General features: G+C 46.8%; 1 protein-coding gene across 1 annotated transcript; it reads left to right on the top strand.

Annotated features, from left to right (window-relative positions):
• The first annotated feature begins 3,224 nt into the window (after positions 1-3,224).
• On the top strand, positions 3,225-4,042 carry LOC124659800 (protein DMP3-like). Its single transcript, XM_047197606.1, has one exon. It carries the CDS (start codon positions 3,230-3,232, stop codon positions 3,920-3,922), a length of 693 nt encoding a protein of 230 aa, XP_047053562.1. The 5' UTR covers positions 3,225-3,229; the 3' UTR covers positions 3,923-4,042.
• The last annotated feature ends 22,538 nt before the right edge of the window (positions 4,043-26,580 follow it).

The following is a 26,580-nucleotide window of genomic DNA, read 5'->3' as shown; positions in this document are numbered from 1 at the left end:
CTCACATAAAAATAGAATCTCGCTGAAAGAAATCATCCTTAACCCGCATCAGCCCCTTCCAGAATGGCGAGTCTATGGGTTTGGCTCGCACTTGCGCGAGTGTTTTGCATCTTAGGTACTTATTGTATAACAACATGTGCCATACACCTTCTTTGGATAGAAGCTTAAATAGTCATCTACTAATTAAACATATATTCTTTTCGTTTATTATCTCTATACCAAAACTCTCTTGGTCTTCACATTGAAAAATTATGTTTGCTTTGCCAGAAAAAATGAGACCTATAAAAATATAATCTTTTACGAACCCTTTTGGTATCTCAAAGAAAGATAACAGGAACATAGGTAGGCTAGTTAGAAGTTTAGAACTGAGTTAATAAAACATATAAAATATAGGTGTACATCTTGACCATTGAACATGGTTGTTGCGGAAATTTGAAAAAAATAAAAAATAGTGATACCAATAAGAGAGAAATTACCGTTCAATAGAATTACGATTAAGGAAATACTGACGCAAGTGGAGGATAAGACCACAAGGACTATGTATGAGTTGAATTTCGGGCGATAGTGAAAAGATAGTAAGCGAGAGGTCATGAAGAGTTGAAGAAAGAAATGGAAGGATTACTATGAAGAGTTGAAGAAAGAAATGGAAGGATTACTATGAAGAGTTGAAGAAAGAAATGGAAGGATTACTAGAAAAACCTTTAGGGCGCTTTTTGCAGCCTGCCCCCTATTTTAGAGCTTCCTGGGCATTGGCTCATTTTTTGTTGCGTGTTCGAAACGAGCTCCGAGCCTTTTTCGGCACTTCATTTGGTAACCTGGGTTGCATTTAGTGGTATCCAAGTGCCACTTTGTTTGGTTGCTCGCATATTTTTTTAGCCTCACTGTTTTGACATTATGATGACCTTATCTCACCCATCACAAGTATCACCACGTCATCATTGAGAAAGCCGTACATCACCATGACAGCGACATAGACATCGGCAAGCCACGATTACTCCCAACACAAAAGCATCACCAAGTCGTCGTCCACGAAGCCGGACACTGCTATGCGCCACCGTCCACACCGACAAGCCACGACTGCACCCCATCACAAGCATCGGTGCATCACCGTCCATGAAGTCGGACACCACCATGACGTAGCCGTCCACGCTGGCAAGCCACGCCGGCATGCCACGAGGCGCGTGGAAATGCCACATGGTGATCTTATCTTTCAGCTCTCACCTACCACAACTATCGCCATGTCGCCGTCCACGTCGCCGCACCGAAATAACACCATGCCGACGTGGTCCACACCAGCATATCACGACGGCACGCGTAAATACCACCATGCCGCCGCCTACGAAGGTACATACCACTTCTCTCCTATCATCACCTACTCGTAGTCCACGAAGTCGGGCACAAGGCTTACCACGACTGCACATGGAAATAGCAACATGATGCCGATGGCGATAACGGTGCATGGGTAAGAGTGAGCTTAACCCACCTCGTCTCCACGTGCATAGGTCGCATCTCTAGCGCTGAGAGCAAGACATCTCGGTGGAAACGGCCAATCCAGGCGTTTCTCCATGTAGGCCCAGAGTTGCTTTGAGAACCGATTGGCCTACAACATGAAGGCATTTCAGGCAACCAAATGGGTCATATTTTCTCCTTACATGTGAGCCAAGGAGCTGCAAACACGGCCTTAATTGTGCATGCTGGTGGGCCTTCAATGGTATGGTCATTATTGTGACCACTGGGAGAAAAGGGGGCTTTAGTCCCGGTTGGTAAGGGCATCTTCAACGGCGCGACGCATTTCGGGCGCATAAATTATCCGCAAGCGTCCGTTTACGTCGCCTGTCGGACGCGGAAATGTCCGTACGTTCGTTTGCGTCGGGGGTGGCTCCAGCGGGCCGACGCATTTCCGGGAGGGCCAGTTTAGTTTCAGAAAATTGAGAAAAGAGGTTGTAGCCTCAAATTAGCTCAAATTTGCACGAAATTATAGCCTCAAATTACATCCAACTAACGTCTGAAATAAGTTCATCACACTTTGCACATGGAACGGTCCAAAGTGGAGTCCAAAAGGGGCACAACAAGATCTTAACAGCACAAAAAGTCCAAAAGAAGGTCATGGTGTTGGGCGCATGGCGCCGGTGATTAGGCGTCTCGCGCGCGGATTTAGGCGCGCCTCTTCATGAACTAGGTCCTGGTGTCGTCGTCGACGCTGCTCAAGTCGGCTAGCATGATCCTTGTGTCCTCTGCATGTGTTATTGATACTAGTATTATATCAATCCTATTTTTTTTAACATGTGCTTCCAATTTTCTTTTTGCCAAACCTAAAACGTGAAAATTTGAAAATCTAAAAATTGGCTAACCTCCTTTACGGTTAAGTAACAGTAATCTTTATGCAGGATGCAATTATTAATTTAAATTTTTAAAAAATATAAAATCCTGAATTTCGGGCAAAAACTAAAATCTTTCAGCTTTCGTATTTTCGTTTGGAATTTTGAGAATCAAAAAATTAGTTAACCTGAAAAGCCTTTAATCCCGATTCGTATTAACAACCGGGACTCCATTAGTCCAAACGAACCGGGACTAAAGCCTGCGTTGTTTGCACCGGAACTAATGCGACTCATTAGTTCTGGTTCCTATTTAAACCGGGACTAAAGCTCACATGGGTGTTGGACGAAAGCCCTATTTTTTACTAGTCGACATAATAAAATTAATTAAGTTATGCGTTTCTAACTTAAATTGCGTGTTCTTGGGACATACATTTACAATGTTTCCTAAATGCATGTCTCAAGAAAAAAAAAACAGGAGAGGGCGGGGCAGACGGTGTGCCTCAAGCCAAATACTCCTAGCCTCGCGTAAATTCGATGATGAATTATCAACACAAATAGAAGGCGATGACTAATTCTCCTTCCTCACCTTCGTGGAAGACGACTTCCGCTAGCTGCAAATTACGGTAACTTCGGGAGAGTTTTAACTTCCAGGCAAGGACATGTATCAAGATTATATTGTATTCTAAGTATATGTACAGCTGACCATGCTTGAAGAGTTGAAGTGTCGACGTAGATGCATGTAGAGCCCTTTTTCAGGATGCAACATATGAAGTAGACTAGACTAATCAACGCCGCATGCAGTTGGAATCATTCGTCAGACAAATCACCCTATATAAGCACCAGCCGTTACCGCACGAGTGGAACCGAGCTTGGAATATTCCTAGGACACGTACGCCCACATCGAGCACACAATGGCATCTTCGTCGTCGCCCATCGTCATCCACATACCTTCGCAGACCAACAACGGCGAGATAACGGCCGGAACGGCCCCCACCACTCCGAAGGACGCCGGCGCCTCCACCACCACTGCTCCTACAGCTGCCCCGGCGGCGACGGACAAGGTCATGTCCAGCGTCGCGAACCTGGCGCAGCTCCTGCCAACGGGCACAGTGCTGGCGTACCAGGCGCTGGCGCCGTCCTTCACCAACCACGGCAAGTGCGAGACCTCCAACCAGTGGCTCACCGCGGCACTCGTCCTCGTCCTCACCGCCAGCTGCCTCTTCTTCGCCTTCACCGACAGCGTCCTCGGCCGCGACCAGAAGCTCTACTACGGCGTCGCCACGCTGCGCGGCTTCAACGTGTTCAACTTCTCCAGCGAAGAGGAGAAGCAGGCCTTCGGTGCGGACGAGTTCAGGAGGCTCCGCATCCGCCCGCTGGACTTCATGCATGCCTTCTTCACGGCGGTCGTCTTCCTCACCGTGGCCTTCAGCGACGTGGGGCTGCAGAACTGCTTCTTCCCCGACGCAGGCAAGAACACGGAGGAGCTGCTGAAGAACCTGCCGCTAGGCATGGCGTTTCTGTCAAGCTTCGTGTTCCTTATCTTCCCTACTAAAAGGAAGGGCATCGGATACAACGACACAACTCCTAAGCAGAAGGTCAAGTAAAGTTTAGATGCTTGTCTTTGAGCAATTAAATTAGAATCGACATCATAGAGTTAACTAGTGTAATTATGATCGCCTGTTTTCTTGGAGTTGTGGTTAGCTTGTTCTTGCCAAAATGGTATCATTTCCGTGTGGGAAGTCGTCCTTGTACAGATGATTGATTGACTGTGTACATGTTCTAACATGATGGAGTCCGATGGAACAATCTGCCGGGTGCAGCTCAGTCTCACGGCACGACGCAGCCGCAGGATCGTCGCATGCCCCCACACACGTCGTTGCGATATCTGTGCACTCTGGACTTCTGGAGTCACATTGACCTGTGGGGGCTGTAGCGTGGAATCGCGTCGTAGCACGCGCACAGCCTATTTATCAAGATCTTTTCTGCATTTTAATAAACTAGCAAATTGACCCGCGCATTTGCGCGGCTAGATCGGTATCATTGTTAAGTTATTTTAGTATGTTTTCACATTTTATTCATATTAATACTCTTAGATAATATGTAAGTGCTAGTAATTATCAATAAAATACACACACACAATTTTACTAATTTTTCTTGAGCAATCATATTTTTCATAAATAAAAATGACAAAAGACTTGGACTACACAGTTTCCATTATGTCCTCTATTTCTTAACGCAACCAGGATGTGTATTGCTTTTCCTTCCAATTTTCCCATATTGCAAACTCTTACCTGAATATGATTTCAAATATAAGCATAAATTATACCTAAGTGTTAAGAAAGTAGGATTGAATTTCGATAGTATTGTTACATATATATCTTCTTCTACCAGCTTTATCATGAAATGTATGGCACGAAATTTAAATACGCCAGCATTACAATGCATACATCTACATCGTTTTAATTTTGTTCATTACTCGTGTAATTTTTTCTCCTCTAATCGTAACTTGTTTCAGTATGTGCAAATATTTCATTCTCTCCTAATAAAAGTGGTAGGGTGTGATTTTCTGAATTGTTTTTAATAATATACGTTAGCTGGACGACCCCTGCATTTGCGTGGCTCAATGTACTTACCAAACTTTGTTTTGTTTCATTTGTGTATTTATTAACTTTTAGTGTTGGCACATCATAAGGTACACATTGATAAATATTTATTCTTGCCAGGCTGCACTATGTGGAGACTTTAATGTTGACCTTATGATCTATTCGCCCAATCTCGTTGCAAACTTTTATCAGTTTGATTTATGCATATAGCATCCTGTTTTTTTTGGTTCCATGATTGGACATATAATATTGTGTAAGTAATCCAGATAAATTTATATTCATAATTCCCTGCAAAAAATTATATTCATAAATGCTCGTACCCATTAATATATTCTTCTCGACCAGTGCAATGCATACCTTGAAGATGACTGATGGATATATCTCCTGTGATTGGATTTCAAATAAAATTGCTAGTTTATTACTTTCATTCACATTTCAGTATCAGGAGTAGATCTAGCTAGTTGATTAGAACATACCAGGGCTGCTTCAGTTTGCTTCTTTTGCTCGGTGTAGCTAGCATACTCTCCATGGAATCTCATCTTTAAGCCCAGAGCAAATTAATCGAAAGACATGGCAATACTGCATCGTGACTAATTTTGCGATATTGTAAACTCGTAGGATGATAACGGTGTGCACTTAGATGGACACTGGCCAACTGACGACTGACATTAGCCTCTAAATCAAATTCATCCATACGTTGTCTCGACTCCAAATAATCAACCCTTTGATTCAAGCATATCTCAACTCCCATGAACTACATGAGGATCAGGTACTTACTGGCTAAGACAACACGTCAACAACAATCTGCAAGGATTCACGCTGGCTGACACGCATGTACTGGAACCTGGTCTATCTGTTCCCAGAGATGTATCAAGGTGGTTAGTTTGCTGGTGGACCGATCGTTTGTACTCCTGGTAGGTGTGCACCCTTCTTTTACACCGGTCAATGACGATGCTTATGCTGAAAAAATTCTAGAGATCCTATGCTATAGCTATCAAAAAACAGTGGACATATATATATCACTCACGAATGTACCCACCTTGCTCCTGGCAGTCTCTATGTTCAAGTCATTGATCGGTCAGACATGATCTGCTATTTTGCATGTACTTGGAGAAGCCGGCCGGCCGACTAAGTCCACTGAAACAACGAAATCGTGGTACCAGGCTCCAGCGAGCAAGCAAAGTGCGATGTGAACCCATGCCTAGAATTTAAGAACCATCATCCGGGAGGAAAAATTCTATGCAGTTATATATTTTCCATCAACAATCTACCTGGACGGCATCGAGCTTGAGTGGCCATCGATCCTAACAGCCACTTGGCCTTTCCGAGCCAGCGCGCTGCCCCTTATCACCATGGCAGGCTCATTGTTGACCTTGTCGTATTCACAGACGCCTTGTTGCCGTCGCCCGGAACTCATCACAGACTATACCGTGCCGTTACATGGCACACTGCTCTCTGCATATTCACTCGACGACTGGCCTTTCGCCGCCGGCCCACCGCTGCTTATCGTAATGGCTGGCTCATGGTAGACCTTGTCATATTCTTAGAGGCCTTGTTGTCGTTGCCCGGAAATCATCGGAGACAATACTGTAACGTTATATAGCACGCTGCCCCTTGAAGTTTCACCCGACGTTGAAAGCATATATGGAGTTGGAGAGGATATTACCTAAAGTTTTACGGTGTTTATGCTCTGCCTCTTTTGATCCGCTGGGTGCGATGACGGCGTGGCTGTGTATTGGCTCCGTTGATGTGGAGCCTTGGGTTAGTCCGCCGTTCAAGCAGCTTGAGCTCGTACTGTACGAATGGTCGTCCTGCCGTCGCTTCGCCTCCACCGGACGTGTACGGGATGCATTGCGTCTTGTCAGGCGCGTGGAGCTGCGTATGTAGGATTGTAGGTGCTCAGCAGTAGATGCACGTCCGTGTGCTGACCTGCTGCTGCAGATGCATGTATCCGGGGGATCGAGAAGAAGGACGGAGATTTGATCCAGAGCTGAGTAATTTAAAGAGACAGAGTTGCTGTTTGCTGTTGAGATATAGCTATAGACGTTGAGATTTGTTTTTCCGTTGTAGATTTGTAGACGTGGGGTAGGACTTTATATGCGCAGATTAAGATCAACGCACAGGTCGGACGTGCGGAATTTAATCTTTGCCGTTCCTTTTGCTTTAATTATTCTTAGCTAATCTAGAGCGTTGGTTGTTTGTTGTTTTAATTATATAATAGATTACTTCCTCAATTCATAATAAGTTCGCTTTTTTTCTTCTAAAAAGTGCCCTGGTAATAAAGTTAGCTACAATCCTACGTACAAGAGTAGATACTAATTAGATCATAATAATCTAATCCTTAACAAATAGGTGCCTACCATCCATACCAGTGTATGCCTGATTTGCCTAATTTACCTGCTTTGCTTCACTTAACATAGCCCCTCAATTTCCACCCCCTCAAGCTGTGTTGCATCGATTGATGGAGAGGCTGAGGAGAACCCCATTTTAGAAGAAAAAAAACCCTTCAATTTCGACCAATAGATATAAAATTGAGATTACGTCAACATTGATCCAACATTAGTTTCATGCACGGTTTTGTAATGATATCCATCAGTGCCGCTAGCCTTCTCTTGAAAGTGCACCTCGATATATTTTTTCTCCTCGCATGAAACATAGAGTACCTTCGAGGTTGTTGCTACAAATGGTGCTACAAAGTCTACCTCCCGAGCTCCAATGCTTCCTTTATTTTAAAATTTCATTAATCATGTTTATAAGTTTAAAATACAGAAGAATTGTGGACGTGGTCGATGATATATCATGCGAGCATGCAAAATCTCAATGCGAAATTGTTTGTATTATGTGCTAAGCAAAAAATGGAAAATCTGATTAACATCATTGGCCACAATCTAAATCCATATTTTTTCAGAATTTTTTGAAACTTAATTGTTTTGTCACTAATTTTTAAGTAACAGATCCTAGTCCTCGCCTCCTCGGGAGCCAAAAAGTTCTACTCAGCTACCGACATTCTTTTAAATAAAATTGCAGGTTTGTTCCTTTTAGGGTTATGCCTAGAATCATGACAAAAATGATGAAGAATTCAAGACATGACCATGACTTCCTAGAGAGAGGCATGGCCACAAACTAGCACACATGAGAAAATAATTATGCCGGAAGCTTGGTCCAAGAATATATATGCGTCAGTTGGTTTGCTAGCTTGCATTGCTTCTTGGAGAAAGAGTAGATAACTCGTCAAGTACAAGGGCAAAACAAGCAACGAGATAGAGGGCAGCCTTGTCTTATTCTTCACGTCGTAGTCTTGTAGATATACAACAATAAAATGAGAACTAGGAGAAGAGCTGTATATATGTGTGTATACCATGCAGCTTGCAGCATATAATGAAGTGAGACTCCTCTCATATGTACTATACTGTGCTCTCATCCGTAACAGCCGTCAGAATCAAGGTAGTTACATAATTGGCTCGTTGTGCAAATTGCTACTTCTCCGAGTTGTTGTTTTTTTCTGCATTCAAGTCGGTATCTTCTCAATTCGTCTAAAATTGGTCAATATCTTTCAGAGTTGCCCCCAACAAGTTAAAGAAAAGTCAGTATCTTTTCCATTTCTTCCACCATGTATTTACCCCTTGAATGCTTCAGGGCGGCGGGCGCGGCGGCGGGCGTGGCTGCTAGGCGGGCGCGGTGGCTATTCTTGCCGCTGGCGGCGCGTGGAGCTCCGGCGGTCGTGGGCGGCCGGGCCTGATCTGGGCCGGGCTGGCCATGGCGGCGCGGCGGACGGCCGGCGCAGGCCCCCCCTGGTCGTGGGGGTGCTGCGGATTGCTGCAGCAACGGCGGCGACGGCGAGGGCCCTGGGCCGGGAGGGCTGCGCGGCGGCGGCTTCGGTGTTGGCCACGAGGTTGCTGCGGGAGGTCTGCGTGGTGGTTGGTGTGCCTTCGCCGGCGTGTGGAGGCCAGGGCGGGCGCGGCATGTCCCTGGGAGGAGGAGCTCGGTGAGGGGCGCGTCGGGACGGCGGCCTCGGTTTCCTCGGCGGTGTGGCGGCTGTGGGTGGACAAGTGGGTGGCGTGGCGGTCGGATCTGGGAGTTCTTGTCTACGGTCTTCGGTGTTCGTCTTCGGGCCCCGTGTTGGTGTTGGTCGGCGTCCCCTCTATGTGGCTTTCCGGCGGCGCCCACGGTGTTCTTCGGCGATGCTTCGTTGGCTACAGGCGCGTTGCTCCGGGGTTAGAGATCTGGCGGTTGCAAGTGGTGGTATGTGCCGGTCCTCTTTTGGGCGGGCGCGAGTTTTCTTGGGACTCTTCGCTGGGCGAAAGCTTTGTCTTGGCGGCCGGCCAGGACCGACGACGGTGACGCCCGTGGGCGCCGCTTCCTTCTTGAAGGCGTCGTCGAAGTGGGTGTCTCTTGATCTCCGCCCGGGCTCTCCGGGGGAAACCCTAGATCCCTCACGGGATCGGGCGTGGGCGGCGCTCTTGTGTCGCTTTGCCTCTTGGGGCCTCGCTTTGGAAGTCCGCTGGTCAGAGGGGTTTGTGGAGTGTTTTGGCGGTTTCGGTGGAGGCGGGTTCGTCTTCGGCTAGGTGGGTCGCGGCCTCGGGGTCGGTGTGGTAGTTGGAGCGGTGGCTCCGGTCTTTTCGCCTCCGCCTGTTGCGTTGAGGTGTGGTGTCGACCTGGTTGGTCGTCGACCCGTGTGGAGCGCAGCCTCGGGGCTGGCGTGTGGTGTCGTGTTGTACGGTTTTTCGGCCAGTTTTCCTCATAAACGGGCCAACTCTTTTCTCATATATCAATGAAAGGCAAAGCTTTTGCCTCGTTTCAAAAAAAAAGAATGCTTCATTCCTTGCCCGGCGACCTACTAGCTAGAAGATATCTCGACCGCGGGAACATATCCGGCGATATGCTTCGTTCGTCGGTCAGAGTCAGCGAGTTTGCTTTCCATTCCAACGTCTCTGGTCTCATTCATGCCCTAGGTAACGTCGTTAATTGGTTTACCGGCCTTTGTCTGCGTGTCTAATTGGAGCGTGTGGCTACTGGCATGCGCGAAATCGCCATCTTCCTGCCTTGACAATGAAACATTGGATTGATTCTCTCAAATTTTGCGAAATGAACATTGGATTGATTATCCTTGACCTGGCCAGCACATATCACAACTCACAAGCTACTAAAAGTAAGCGTACATAGCGTAGTTTTACGAACAAACTGAAAGTCAGAACGGCCACACTGGTGGAAAAACAGGCTTCCGGGAAGCCCCATAAGTCGCGAAGGTAAAGGAACCGCGACTAATGGGGTCTTTAGTCGCGGTTCGTGTGGCGAACCGCGACCAAAGGCCTGGGCCCAGGGCGCACGGTGGCCAGCTGGTGCACGTGGGGGGCTTTAGTCGCGGTTGGCCAGCCCAACCGCGACTAAAGCTGCCGAAGGCCTTTAGTCGCGGTTGGCCAGGCCAACCGGGACTAAAGCCCTCCCCTATATATACCCATCCAAGCAGCCAACACTTAGCCATTTGGAGCCATTCTCTTCACAAGTGAGTGTTAGGTTTGCTTTTGGTTCCTCTTATGCACATAAGGTGTTTGATGAAATGCCCCAAGAGCATGAAACAAACATGATATGAAGTGTTGGAGTCACACTTGAGCTTTCTCATTTAATTTTTCCTCCTCGATCGCGGTTAGCAACTTGAACCTTTGATATGTGTCATTGATAAAATATGCATGTGTGTGTAGTTCATTAATTGTTTAATTTATATTGTTTGTAGCTAGTTAGTTTAACAAATGCATGATGGTTAATTATATATTTTATATTATAATAATGCGAGATGAATCGGCAATGGATGTACGGTAACCGACTCTCCGGCGAGTTCAGTACGGGTTTGAAAGATTTCCTCGTAGTGGCTAATGCGAACAAGCAGGGGGTTTTGTTATCTGTCCATGTGTTAAGTGTAAGAATCGGAAGGGTTACTCTTCCTCAAGAGATGTTCACATGCACCTGCTTCGGCACGGTTTCATGCCAAGCTATAATTGTTGGACCAAGCATGGAGAAAGAGGGGTTATAATGGAAGAAGATGAAGAAGGGGATGATTTCAATGATGAAAGCTATCTTTCTCATTTCGGTGATACTTTCATGGAGGATGCTGAAGGTGAAGGGGAAGGTGAAGAAGAGGCACGTGATGATCCCGTTGATGATCTTGGTCGGACCATTGCTGATGCACGGAGACGCTGCGAAACTGAAAAGAGAGGGAGAATTTGGATCGCATGTTAGAGGATCACAGGGAAGGCGCTGTACCCCGGATGCGATGATGGTCCGAAAAAGCTGGGCTGCACACTGGATTTGCTGAGATGGAAGGCACAGGCAGGTGTAGCTGACTCGGCATTTGAAAACTTGCTGAAAATGTTGAAGAATATGTTTCCAAAGAATAACGAGCTGCCCGCCACTACGTACGAAGCAAAGAAGGTTGTCTGCCCTCTAGGTTTAGAGGTTACGAAGATACATGCATGCATCAACGATCGCATCCTCTACCGCGGTGAATACGAGAATTTGAATGAATGCCCGGTATGCACTTGCATTGCGTTATAAGATCGAGGCGATGACCCCGGTGACGATGTTGAGGGCCAGAAACCCGGGAAGAGGGTTCCCGCCAAGGTGATGTGGTATGCTCCTATAATACCACGGTTGAAACGTCCGTTCGGGAACAAAGAGCATGCCAAGTTGTTGCGATGGCACAAAGAGGACCGTAAGTCGGACGGGGAGTTGAGACACCCCGCGAGATGGAACGCAATGGAGAAAGATCGACAGAGAGTTCAAAGATTTTGCAGCCGACGCAAGGAACATAAGATTTGGTCTAAGTACGGATGGCATGAATCCTTTTGGCGAGCGAGCTCCAGCCATAGCACCGGCCCGTGACTCTATGCATCTACAACCTTCCTCCTTGGTTGTGCATGAAGCGGAAGTTCATTATGATGCCAGTGCTCATCCAAGGTCCGAAGCAACCCGGCAACGACATCGATGTGTACCTAAGGCCATTAGTTGATGAGCTTTTACAGCTGTGGGGCAGACCTGGTGTCCGTGTGTGGGATGAGCACAAAGAAGAGGAATTTGACCTACGAGCGTTGCTTTTCGTAACCATCAACGATTGGCTCTGCTCTTAGTAACCTTTCGGGACTGTCAAATAAGGGATACAATGCATGCACGCACTGCTTACATGAGACTGAAAGTGTACATTTGCCAAATTGTAAGAAGAACGTGTACCTTGGGCATCGTCGATTTCTTCCGAAAGGTCATCCGAGTAAGAAAGAAAGGCAAGCATTACAACGGCAAGGCAGATCACCGGCCGAAGCTCGCGGAACACTACCGGTGCTGAGGTATTTGATATGGTCAAGGGTTTGAAAGTCATCTTTGGAAAGGGTCCTGGCGGACAATCGGTTCCGAAGGGAGCTGACGGGCACGTAGCCATGTGGAAGAAGAAATCTATATTACGGGAGCTAGAATATTGGAAAGTCCTAGAAGTCCGCTCTGCAATCGACGTGATGCACGTTACGAAGAATATTTGCGTGAACATCCTAAGCTTCTTGGGCGTGTATGGGAAGTCAAATGATACAAAGGAAGCACGGCAGGACCAGCAAAGTTTGAAAGACCATGATGACCTGCATCCGGAACGGTTTCAAGGTCGTGCCAGCTACGCTCTGACCAAAGAAGAGAAGGTCATCTTTTTTGAATGCCTGAGCAGTATGAAGGTCCCGTCGGGATTCTCGTCCAATATAAAGGGAATAATAAACATGGCGGAGAAAAAGTTCCAAAACCTGAAGTCTCACGACTGCCACGTGATTATGACGCAATTGCTTCCGATTGCTTTGAGGGGCTCCTGCCGGAAAATGTTCGAGTAGCCATTGTGAAGCTATGTGCATTCCTCAATGCAATCTCTCGGAAGGTAATCAATCCAGAAGTTCTACCACGGTTACGAACGATGTGATCCAATGTCTTGTCGGTTTCGAGTTGGTGTTCCCGCCATCCTTCTTCAATATTATGACGCACCTCCTGGTTCACCTAGTCGATGAGATTTCCATTCTCGGTCCTGTATTTCTACACAATATGTTCCCCTTCGAGAGGTTCATGGGAGTATTAAAGAAATATGTTCGTAACCGTGCTAGGCCGGAAGGAAGCATCGCCAAGGGCTATGGAAATGAGGAGGTAATTGAGTTTTGTGTTGACTTTGTTCCCGACCTTAAGCCGATTGGTCTTCCTCAATCGCGGCACGAGGGGAGACTAAGTGGAAAAGGCACGATCGGAAGGAAATCAATGATATGTATGGACGGCCATTCTCCGGCTGAAGCACACCACACGGTTCGACCAATTCCAGCTTGGTTGCTCCGTACTTTGAGAAACACAAGAATATTTTACGCTCGGACAACCACGGGAAGCTCGAATCCTGGATTAGGAAGGCCCACATGGAGACTTTCGGCGGTTGGTTGAGAAAACATTTAATGAGTGACAATAAGGTTGTAGATCAGCTGTACATGTTGGCCAAGACACCATCTTCGACTATAACGACTTTCCAAGGGTACGAGATAAATGGGAATACATTTTACACGATCGCCCAAGATAAAAAGAGCACCAACCAAAACGAGTGGTGTCCGCTTTGATGCGAGCAACCGAGAATGGGCAAAAGGTCACATATTATGGTTACATAGAGGAGATATGGGAACTTGACTATGGACCCTCCTTTAGGGTCCCTTTGTTCCGGTGCAAATGGTTCAAGCTAACGGGAGGTGGGGTAAAGGTGGACCAGCAATACGGAATGACAATGGTGGATTTCAACAATCTTGGTTACCTTGACGAACCATTCGTCCTAGCGAAAGATGTCGCTCAGGTTTTCTATGTGAAGGACATGAGTAGCAAACCGAGGAAACGGAAAGATAAGAAAACGATCAGTACATCATGCGATGATCCAAAGCGCCACATTGTTCTTTCGGGGAAAAGAAACATCGTGGGAGTGGAGGACAAGACGGACATGTCGAGAAGATTATAATATGTTTGCTGAAATTCCGCCCTTCAAAGTGAACACCGACCCAAGCATTAAGTTAAATGATGAGGATGCTCCATGGATACGGCACAATCGTAAGCAAGCGGGGACACAAGGGAAGAAATGATGTGTAATAATTTATTATTGTACCAAACTTTGTTGAATGAATCATGTGAATTATATTACCCGTGATGTGTTTGGTGTCCATTTTCGAATGATTCAATTGACTCGAGATAGCACCGATGATACATGAAATTTGGAGTGACTAAGTCATACTCCTGCATACATGAAATTTGGAGTGACTAAGTCATACTCCTGCATATAGGAAATTTGGAGTGACTAAGTCATACTCCTGCATACATGAAATTTGGAGTGATTTAGTCATACTCCTGCCTAGGCGTATAATATGCATACTCGTAGTCTTCATAGCCGCCGCCGTTGTACTGGTAGTCGTCGCCTTCTAAGTTGCGCGGCGTCGTCGTCGCTGCTTGTCGTCGCTGTCGTCGGGCGGCGCTCGTGGCTCGAACCGAGGGTAGCGCAGGCGGGGGATATCGCCGGCCGTGATGTAGTCCATGACGCTCGCGGAGTCCGGCCGTACCACCATAGCCGACGGCCGGCCTCGTGGAAGTTTCCAGGAGGCAGACCGTCCTCCTCATACCTGGCGAGCGCCCTCTCACGCCGATTGATGAAGAAGGCGTCCCAAGTATGCTGGTTATCGAGATGCCAGCGGGGATTCATCCGCTGCTCCGGCGTGAGGTCGAGGTAGTAGTGGTTCGTGATGGCCGCCCGGCATGCGAGGCGAGGTCGATCGTCCGCATATACACATCTAATACACGCGTCCCCCCTCTCGCCTCCCTCGTCGCCCTCTCTCTTTATATGTAGAAGAGATGTGATAATGCTGGCATATACACAATTAATTTGTTTTGACTACATGTTTTCGGGACTGACATATGGCGGACGATAGAGGTGACCCGATTCCGGACAACTATGATCCGGACGCTGAAGAACATATCTTCGGCATCATAAAAGGCGATGTTATATATGTGCCGACCGGAGAAGAAGAAGATGATATCTCTTCTTATCTGAACCTTGAGGGTGAAGATGAAGGGCGCCGTCAGCAAGATGATGCCGAAGAAACGTCGATAAACGACGATCTTCAGTTGGAAGTAGCAACCACCTCCGGCGCCGAGGTATATATATATACATATTGAGCGTCTGGTGATACAACTAACTGATTTGAATAAATTAATGTGTGTGTACTAACGCGCGCGACTCTCTTTCTTATTTTAGCCCTCGGCCGGATCGTCGAAAAAATCGAGTACGTCGTCGTCAAAGCGTGGCGCAACCAAGACGATGAAAGCAGGAGAAACATGCACCATCGATGTTGTCGACGAAGAAACCGGCAGGCCGCTGGAGCCCAGCAAGAACGCCACCAAGTTTGTCGGCCAATGCGGAGCCGTTGTTAGAGACAACGTCTCGATCACCCGCCGAGGAGTGGAATGAGCCAAAGAAGGCACGTGTTGGTTTCACTTTTGTCGAACGAGAGAGAAAAAAAGATTGCTTCAACAAGCTTATGGAACATTTCGTTCTACCTCCGGAATACCGCAAATACGATGAGGAGGGTAACAAGATTGCGGAAAACAAGAAGAGGCGCAAGCTAGTCAAACGATTCGCTCTTTCTAGGATGGCCAACGCATTCCGGAAATACAAGCAAAATCTAGCCCATGACTTTGTCAACCAGGGCAAGACTCCGGATTTCAAAGGACAATATGAGAAACTGCAACATGATTGGCCAGAATTTGTGAAGCAAAAGAAATCGGAGCGGTTCCTTGAACTATCGAAAAAAATAAGGAAAATGCGGCCAAGAAGGAGTACAATCATAAAATGGGGCCGAGGAGGGTATCGCTTTTGGCAGCCTAAGTGGGAGAAGATGGAGAACGAGCTGAGGGCGCGAGGAATCCGTCCAGGTACGGAGGGATGGGACCCAAGGGCCAAAAGCTGGTGGTACGGGCATGGGGGATCGCTGAACCCGGAGACAGGGGAGTGTGTTTATCAGGGCAAAATAATTACACCCACCCAAAAGCTTATTGAGGCAATGAGGGATGCTCAAGAGGGGAGGATCAGGTTCAACAGAGAGAACGACGCCCTGACAAAAGCCCTCGGGAATCCTGAACACGGAGGACGTGTACGAGGCATGCCCGGGGACATTTCGTGGAAACTAGGGTTCCCCCAGAAAGATGACCCGTACGGTTACAGAAGCCGTAAGAGAAAGATGGATCGGGATGCAGATGTTGTGGCGAAGTTGGTAACGGAAATGGATGTGATGAAGAAAACCGTGAGTGTACTAGTCGCCGAAAGAGATGCAGCTCGGGCGCAGCATGAAGATCATCCAATGGATCTCGGAAGCCGGCAGCGGAGAAGAAGCGGCGTGGCTTCCACGGAGGCCTCACCGGCTGGTGCACCGACGATAGAAATTACTGCACCGGAGCCTCGGCTGGTGGTCGAGAGTTACTTGCACCGGAGCCTCCTCGCTACCCCGTGGACGATATAAAGGAGATGAAAGCATGTCATCCGTATTATCCTATCGGGAACATGTCCATGAAGGTAGCCATCGGCGAGTGCTTTACCACTGGAGCACTCCACCACAACAACCCCATTCAAGATGGCTATGCTCGTGTCACGGTGGAGGAGATAGTCCAAGGGTTTGAGGACACGGACATTGACATTGCTACACACGAAGGGGTGAAAAGACTTGGAGATGTCAAGCGCCGGTTCATTCTATGGCGGAAGAAATTTATCAAGTTTCCGGGCGAGGCGCCAACAAGTCCACCCCCGTACGGTGGTGGTGGTGGCGGTGGCGGTGACGGTGGCGGTGGCGGTGGCGGTGACGGTGGCGGTGGCGGTGACGGTGGCGGTGGTGCTTCACCTAATACACCTCATTCACGTCGGCGGACGCCGCCCCCGATCCTCGTCCGGCGGGTGATCGGACACCGGTACCGCCCCCAATCCACCTCCGGCGAAGAAGCAGAAGCGGTCCTGGGTTATTAACCCGGACCCTTACGTACCTAAGAAAACAAAGGTACCGGAGGTATCACCGAAGCCTCTCCCCACGAGGCCTTGGGAAAGTAGTGCCGAGGAAGTCGAGGCGGGCGCGGCTGCTGATTTAGAGAAATGGAAGGCGAGCGTCAAGAAGAAAATAGAGGGCGAGCCCAAGCCGGTATATTACGACAAGGAAAAGCAGTGGGCTAAGTCATTTTTGAACACACCGTCCCAAGCCGCGAAGAATGCTGCCGACGACTATTTACGTGAACTTCGTAGGCAAGCGGTCGCGTTCAAGAGGAACAAAGAGTCCGCGGAGAAGAAAGCCTTGGAGGACAAGGCCGAGACAAAATTAGAAAGGGGAAAGAAGTTGCCCAGCTCGGGGAACAAAGTAAACAATCGATCGCCCCGCTCATAGTGCAAGCCGCCGGTCGGGAGGCCCCGATATCATAGCAGCTGCGGCAGCTTATGGATTGACTGTAGAAAGTGCCGAGAAAACAAGCGGCCGACTTAGGTATCACTCTTCGTGCGGTGTTAGGCCTTGATGAGGCGCCAATGAAGGACGTAGTATTTACATATGTGAAGAATGGCCCTCTCATCGAGCCTGCGCGAGGAAGAGGATCTACCTCGACAAATGAAAGGTCTGCTAAATTGGTACAAGGCTTACATAAAACATGAAAACGCCAAAGACTATATCTATGCGGAAGTTAAATATGAGCATCACTTCAAACGTTACTGGGTACAAATTCCTCGAGTGAATTGTTCCAGCTGTTCAATCTGCGCGACCTCGACAAATCTATCATCGGTTGCTACGTTACGTAAGTGATTTATTAATTTCTACCCCATCTCGTTCATTGCACTGCACTATATATATATATATTGTCCTAACTATCTTGTTGTGTACGCTATATATTATGCGAGAATGAAGAAGCGGGAAATGCGAATAAGGAACATCCATGATGTTGGGTTCATTGACCCACACATCGTTAATTCATATGTGTTAGAACACCACCCTGCCGACGTGGAGGAAGACTGTGGCGGTTTATTAGAAAACGGCAAGAGAAAAGTGATATTCTATTTCCTTACCATTTTGGGTGAGTGTTTCTGTCTTGAGCACATTCTCTTTTGTTTACTCCATGCATGGTATGTGGCTAATCGATGAGTTATGCATGATCTGTGCATGTATCGTGTCCGCGGGTTCCACTTCGGATTCTTATGGTAATTAAAGTTCAGACCTCCTCGGTTCTCGTCCACGACTCTGCGAATATGGATCCGGCGCTTTGGGGCGACATGAGAAAAATGATGCAAAAGTAATTATTTTCATTCATTTGCGCTCTATATCGATCGGCCTATTTCGTTCATCATTTCCTAATATCAAGTAACTAATTAATAACTCTCTTGTTTATTTAATTTTCTTTGCCTCGTAGGGTTTGGAGACGGTTCGTAGATACCAAGGTCGGTGAATTCAAAAAAGAGCTACATTTTAAAATGGCAGTGCCGACGTGCGGGGATACTCAGCCACCGGGGACCAATCTATGTGGATACTATGTTTGTGAGAGGATCCGGAGATACTGCAATGAGCGGGACCAGACGTGTGAGAACAACATCCTGAGGAATAACCTCCGGAAGACGCTTAGTCTAGAAGCTCGCTTCCGACCACTTCAAGAGGAACTAGCTGGATGGTTGGCGAGGAAGTCATCGATCCTAGAGGAGAACACTATTACGATGACGTAGATCTTTATAGGCACCGGAATTTGTAACTAACTTGTTCAAAATTGTATATGGTCATCCGATATTGAATATATATTGTATATGGTCATCCGATATTGAATATATATTGTATATTACTCTTGAATTCTTTTTGGTTCTAATTTCAAATTTGTTTGAAATTGTACATTCATATGCATGTATGTATACAGTACCGTAGAATATGTGAAACTCCTTCAAAATTAAAACCCAAAAGAAATAAAATAATACAAATTAAAAAGAAACCAGATTTAGGGGAGGGGGGCTAAACCCTAAACCTCGCGGAGGCCTTTAGTCGCGGTTGGCCGGAAGAACCGCGACTAAAGGTCCTCCGCCCTGGCGCTCGCCCGAGGCCCACGTGGATGGGCCTTTAGTCGCGGTTCGTAAGGAACCGCGACTAAAGGGGGGGGCCTTTAGTCGCGCTACTTTGGTCGCGGTTGGGCCACCGCGACTAATGGCAGTTGCCAACCGCGACCAAAGCCTGTTTTTCCACCAGTGCCAGCATACGTAGCGCTGCCGTGTGAACCGATCGGAGCACCCCCTGCTTTGCGAATTCACTCCACTCACCAACATCCGTCGAAACCTCACTTCCCTCTCCTACACCCACACCACACGAGCTTCACCCGTTTCAAAGAAGAATCGAAAGGTTGCTCATCACGCCGGCCGGTGCGGCGACAGGACACCACACCCCTCCGACCATTTCCTTGTTGTGACCGAGGAAGAGCGACCGTGCCAGCTGTTTTTCTTTGAGCTAGAGTACGTCAATGGCGTGCCAAATTTTTATTGGAGGCAGAAAAGGTTTTTTACAAGATACTACTGGGTAGGGCCGTCCATGGGGCGTGCCAGGTGAGCGACCGCACAGCCCCCCCCCCTCCCCCCAAAAAAAATCTTAGGAGCCCCCAAATCCAGTGGCAGCATATGTGCTCGCGTGCATCTAGCAATAATTTTTGTATTCACAACTGGAGGATCTGGCGAGAATATGTGTGCCACCATCTCTTCTCTGCGCCCATGAGCATCCGCGACTGCGCCACCGCCACCCCCGCGGCCGCCGCTGCCTAGCTTCGGCACCGGCACCTTGCCCTTCCTCCCTCCTCTCATGGCCCCGTCATCTTCCACCCTTCCCTCCCCAGACGCCCCACCCCTTTCTCCTCCTTCCGCCCCATGCCCACAGCTCGATCTGGATCTGGCCAAGTCGCTTGCCGCCGCCGATGGTGAGATGGAGCTCCCATCTCTAACTCCCTAGAGCACCGTGAGTGCTTCTTGCCGCCTCCCTCAGCTCAGCTCCCTCCAAACTTCATGCTGACGGTTGTCCTGAGGATTCGTTGGTGGTGCCTCTGGCGCGGGGTTGGAAAGAGGTTGGGGGACGGCGACACCATGGGTTGGAGCCTGGAGAAGGTGGCTGATGTCTACGCACGCTTCTATTCTTGTAGACAGTGTTGGGTCTCCAAGTGCAGATGTTTGTAGAACAGCAACAAGTTTTCCTTAAGTGAATCACCCAAGGTTTATCGAATTCAGGGAGGTAGAGGTCAAAATTATCTCTCTCAAGCAACCCTGCAATTACGATACAAGAAGTTTCTTGTGTCCCCAACACATAAAATACACTTGTTAGGTGTATAGCTGCACTAGTCCGGCGAAGAGATAGTGAAATACAACTAATATGGATGATTATAAGTGGAAATTGCAATCTGAAATAAAAATGGCAGCAAGCAAACATGTAGCAGAACTGGTTGTAAATGGTATTTCAATGCTTAGAAACAAAGCCTAGTGATCATACTTTCACTAGTGGACACTCCCAACAACAATATCATAATTGAACACATAAATATCATCTCTTCACTATGCTACACTGAACTACTCTCAGGTTGCATAACTGATGATCCACAAGTATAGGGGATCGCAACAGTCTTCGAGGAAAGTAAAACCCAAATTTATTGATTCGACACAAGGGGAGCCAAAGAATACTTATAAGCCTTGACAGTGGAGTTGTCAATTCAGCTGCACCTGGAAAAGCACTAGCAACAGGGTGATGTGAAAACAATGGTAATATGATGCGGCGCCAGAAAATAGTTGGTACTACTTTGATGGCGTGTTGACGGGAAAATGTGATGCGGCAGTAATATGAGAGCAATAGTAACATAGTAGTAGCAGTAACACAGAGGTGATGGCACTGGAAAATATCCCAGCGCGCGGTTGATTGAAAAGCAATGATGATGAAATAAAGGATCGGGTTCCCGGCGATCTACACTAGTGGTAACTCTCCGGCTAACAAGTGTTGGGTGAACAAATTACAGCTGGGTAATTGACAGAATTGAATTTAGCATTAAGACAAAATATCCAGTCTATTAATATCGTAGGCATGTTTTCCATATATAGTCATACGTGCTCACAATGAGAAACTTGCATAACATGTTTTGTCCTACCAGCCCGTTTGCAGCGGGGCCTCAAGGGAAGCTACTGGTAATTAAGGTACTCCTTTTTATAGAGCACCGGAGCAAAGCATTAACACTTGGTGAAAACATGTGATCCTCATATCAAAGCCACCCCCTCCGGTTATCCCAATTCGAGATCACTTTGGGGCCTCGGGTTCCGGACAAAGACATGTGCATACAATTTGTAGATACAATCTAAGCAACAATTATAGAGTCTAGATCTAAGATCATGCCACTCGTGCACTAGTGACAAGCATTAAACATAACAATATTGCAGTAACAAATACTTCACAAACTTATAAGATATACTGACCATAATGATCAATCCATCGGATCCCAACAAACACAACACCGATTACATCATATGGATCTCAATCATGTAAGGCAGCTCATGAGATCATTGTATTGAAGCACATGGGAGAGAGTACCATCTAGCTACAGCCAAGAACCCATAGTCCCTGCGGGAACTACTCACAAACCATCATGGAGTCGAAGTGGAGGCGGTGGAGTCGATGGTGATGGCTCCGGGAGCACTTCCCTGTCCCGGCAGGGTGCCGGAACAGAGACTTCTGTCCCCCGAAACTTGGTTTCGCCGATGACGGCGGCTACGGAACTTTTCGTGGATGGAGGGTGGTTCGTAGCAGAGTTTTTAGGTCAAAGGGGTCTTATAGGCGAAGAGGCGACGCGAGGGGGTGCACGAGGCCACCATACCACCCCCAGGCGCGGGCCAGGGCTAGCTGCGCCTAGGCCTGGTATGGGCAACCTGTAGCCCCCCTCCGGCTCTCCTTCTGGCTCCCGGGGTCTTCTGCTTTCTTAGAATTTCTGTGATTTTTCCAGAATTTTCCGAACACTTTCATTTTTGGATATTTTCTGCAATCAACAGATATAATAAACAGAAACTGGCACTGTGGCACTTGTTAATAGGTTAGTCCAATAAATGTCATAAAATGATGCAAAGTGCACATAAAACATAAAGGAATTGGTGTAAAACAAGCATGGAGCATCAAAAATTATAGATACGTTTGCAACGTATCAATAACGAACACCAATTCACTGTGTAGGGATGCAAAAGCACGCATTAAAGTTCGCATTCCACACTAGGACGGGATACCCCACGCAGTCACTTTGAGCATCTAAAGATAGTACTAACAAAAACTACAATTTTATAGAGACATCCAACTCAAATTATAACTCATGATAAGTATTTATGTAATCTTTAGCCTAAGAGACACACACGGTGTGCACACCGTGGGACAAGGTGTCTCCGGAGATCACAATAATAAAACCACTCGAGTAGCATAATAGATGAAGAGTAACATCAACTTATTCAACTAGATTGCAATGCTCATGATCACATAAATATCACACCATGGAAGAGAGAGAGATAGACAACATAGCTACCGGTAAAGCCCTCAGGCCCGAGGGAGAACTACTCCCTCCTCATCATGGGAGTCTGATGTCTACGGGAGCTTCTATTCTTGTAGACAGTGTTGGGCCTCCAAGAGCAGAGGTTTGTAGAATAGCAGCAAGTTTCCCTTAAGTGGATCACCCAAGGTTTATCGATCTCAGGGAGGAAGAGGTCAAAGATATCCCTCTCATGCAACCCTGCAACCACAAAGCAAGAAGTCTCTTGTGTCCCCAACACACCTAATAGGTGCACTAGTTCGGCGAAGAGATAGTGAAGTACAGGTGGTATGAATGAATATGAGCAGTAGTAACGGCGCCAGAAAATAGCTTGCTGGCGTGTAGTTGATGGTGGTAATATGGTAGCGAGTAGTAACGCAATGAAAACGAGTAAACAAGCAGCGATAGCGATATTTAGGAACAAGGCCTAGGGATTAGACTTTCACTAGTGGACACTCTCAACTTTGATCACATAACAGAATAGATAAATGCATACTCTACACTCTTTTGTTGGATGATGAATACATTGCGTAGGATTACACGAACCCTCAATGCCGGAGTTAACAAGCTCCACAATTCAATGTTCATATTTAAATAACCTTAGAGTGCATGAAAGATCAACACGACTAAACCAAGTACTAACATAGCATGCACACTTGTCACCTTCACACCATGTAGGAGGAATAGATCACATCAATACCATCATAGCAATAGTTAACTTCATAATCTACAAGAGATCACAATCATAGCCTACACCAAGTACTAACACGGATGCACACACTGTCACCATTACACCGTGCAGGAGGAATAAAACTACTTTAATAACATCACTAGAGTAGCACATAGATAAATTGTGATACAAAACACATTGCAATCATAAAGGGATATAAATAAGCACTTCACTACGCCATTCATAACAGTGAATAAGTATTCTGTGAAATATAGCCTAAGAGACCCACACGGTGCACACACTGTCACCTTTACACACGTGGGACAAGGAGTCTCCGGAGATCACATAAGTAAAACCCACTTGTACTAGCATAATGACATCTAGATTACAAGCATCATCATATGAATCTCAATCATGTAGGGCAGCTCATGAGATTATTGTATTGAAGTACATAGGAGAGAGATGAACCACATAGCTACCGGTACAGCCCCGAGCCTCGATGGAGAACTACTCCCTCCTCATGGGAGACAACAGCGTTGATGGAGATGGCGGTGGTGTCGATGGAGGAGCCTTCCGGGGGCACTTCCCCGTCCCGGCGGCGTGCCGGAACAGAGACTCCTGTCCCCCAGATCTTGGCTTCGCGATGTGATGGCGTGTATTTCACACGTTCGTTGGGCAACCCCAAGAGGAAGGTATGATGCGCACAGCAGCAAGTTTTCCCTCAGAAAGAAACCAAGGTTTATCGAACCAGGAGGAGCCAAGAAGCACGTTGAAGGTTGATGGCGGCGGGATGTAGTGCGGCGCAACACTAGAGATTCCGGCGCCAACGTGGAACCTGCACAACACAACCAAAGTACTTTGCCCCAACGAAACAGGGAGGTTGTCAATCTCACCGGCTTGCTGTAACAAAGGATTAACCGTATTGTGTGGAAGATGATTGTTTGCAGAGAAAATAGTAAAAACAAGTATTGCGGCAGATTTGTATTTCAGTATTAAAGAATGGACCGGGGTCCACAGTTCACTAGAGGTGTCTCTCCCATAAGATAAAAGCATGTTGGGTGAACAAATTACGGTCGGACAATTGACAAATAGAGAGGGCATAACAATGCACATACATGACATGATAAGTATAGTGAGATTTAATTGGGCATTACGACAAAGTACATAGACCGCCATCCAACCGCATCTATGCCTAAAAAGTCCACCTTCAGGTTATCATCCGAACCCCCTCCGGTATTAAGTTGCAAAGCAACGGACAATTGCATTAAGTATGGTGCGTAATGTAATCAACAACTACATCCTCGGACATAGCGCCAATGTTTTATCCCTAGTGGCAACAGACACAACACAACCTTAGAACTTTCGTCACCGTCCCGGTGTCAATGCGGGCATGAACCCACTATCGAGCATAAATACTCCCTCTTGGAGTTAAGAGTAAAAACTTGGCCGAGCCTCTACTAGTAACGGAGAGCATGCAAGATCATAAACAACACATGTATAATAACTTGATAATTAACATGACATGGTATTCTCTATCCATCGGATCCCGACAAACACAACATATATAATTACGGATAGATGATCTTGATCATGTTAGGCAGCTCACAAGATCCAACAATGAAGCACAATGAGGAGAAGACAACCATCTAGCTACTGCTATGGACCCATAGTCCGAGGGGTGAACTACTCACTCATCACTCCGGAGGCGACCATGGCGGTGTAGAGTCCTCCGGGAGATGAATCCCCTCTCCGGCAGGGTGCCGGAGGAGATCTCGAGAATCCCCGAGATGGGATCGGCGGCGGCGGCGTCTCGGTAAGGTTTTCCGTATCGTGGTTTTTCGCATCGGGGTTTCGCGACGGAGGCTTTAAGTAGGCGGAAGGGCGAGTCGGGGCCCGACGAGGGGCCACACCATAGGGCGGCGCGGGCCCCCTTGGCCGCACCGCCATGTGGTCCGGCCACCTCGTGGCCCCACTTCGTATGTTCTTCGGTCTTACGGAAGCCCCGTGGAAAAATAGGCCCTCGGGTCTTCGTTTCGTCCAATTCCGAGAATATTTCGTTACTAGGATTTCTGAAACCAAAAACAGCGAGAAAACAGGAGCTGGCACTTCGGCATCTTGTTAATAGGTTAGTTCCGAGAAAATGCACGAATATGACATAAAGTGTGCATAAAACATGTAGGTATCATCAATAATATGGCATAGAACATAAGAAATTATCGATACGTCGGAGACGTATCAAGCATCCCCAAGCTTAGTTCTGCTCGTCCCGAGCAGGTAAAACGATAACAAAGATAATTTCTGAAGTGATATGCCATCATAACTTTGATCATACTATTTGTAAACATATGTAGTGGATGCAGCGATCAAAACAATGGTAATGACATGAGTAAACAGGTGAATCATAAAGCAAAGACTTTTCATGAATAGTACTTCAAGACAAGTATTAATAAGTCTTGCATAAGAGTTAACTCATAAAGCAATAAATCAAAGTAAAGATATTGAAGCAACACAAAGGAAGATTAAGTTTCAGCGGTTGCTTTCAACTTGTAACATGTATATCTCATGGATAATTGTCAACATAGAGTAATATAACAAGTACAATATGCAAGTATGTAGGAATCAATGCACAGTTCACACAAGTGTTTGCTTCTTGAGGTGGAGAGAAATAGGTGAACTGACTCAACATAAAAGTAAGAAGAATGGTCCTTCAAAGAGGAAAGCATCGATTGCTATATTTGTGCTAGAGCTTTTATTTTGAAAACATGAAACAATTTTGTCAACGGTAGTAATAAAGCATATGAGTTATGTACATTATATCTTACAAGTTGCAAGTCTCATGCATAGTATACTAATAGTGCCCGCACCTTGTCCTAATTAACATGGACTACCGGATCTTTGCAATGCATATGTTTTGACCAAGTGTCACAATGGGGTACCTCCATGTCGCCTGTACAAAGTTCTAAGGAGAAAGCTCGCATTTTGGATTTCTCGCTTTTGATTATTCTCAACTTAGACATCCATACCGGGACAACATGGACAACGAGATAATGGACTCCTCTTTAATGCATAAGCATGTGGTAACAATTATTATTCTCATATGAGATTGAGGATATATGTCCAAAACTGAAACTTCCACCATGAATCATGGCTTTAGTTAGCGGCCCAAAGTTCTTCTCTAACAACATGCATGCTCCAACCATGAAGGTGGTAGATCTCTCTTGCTTCAGACAAGACGGACATGCATAGCAACTCACATGATATCCAACAAAGAATAGTTGATGGCGTCCCCGAAACATGGTTATCGCTCAACAAGCAACTTAATAAGAGATAAAGTGCATAAGTACATATTCAATACCACAATAGTTTTTAAGCTATTTGT

This window comes from Lolium rigidum, chromosome 6 (assembly GCF_022539505.1).
Source record: "Lolium rigidum isolate FL_2022 chromosome 6, APGP_CSIRO_Lrig_0.1, whole genome shotgun sequence".
Classification (NCBI taxonomy): Eukaryota; Viridiplantae; Streptophyta; class Magnoliopsida; order Poales; family Poaceae; genus Lolium; species Lolium rigidum.
This window is presented reverse-complemented; position numbering and strand designations above follow the sequence as displayed.

Coding starts and splice junctions, on each gene's coding strand:
- LOC124659800 (XM_047197606.1), top strand. CDS start 3,230: ATGGCATCTTCGTCGTCGCCCATCGTCATCCACATACCTTCGCAGACC.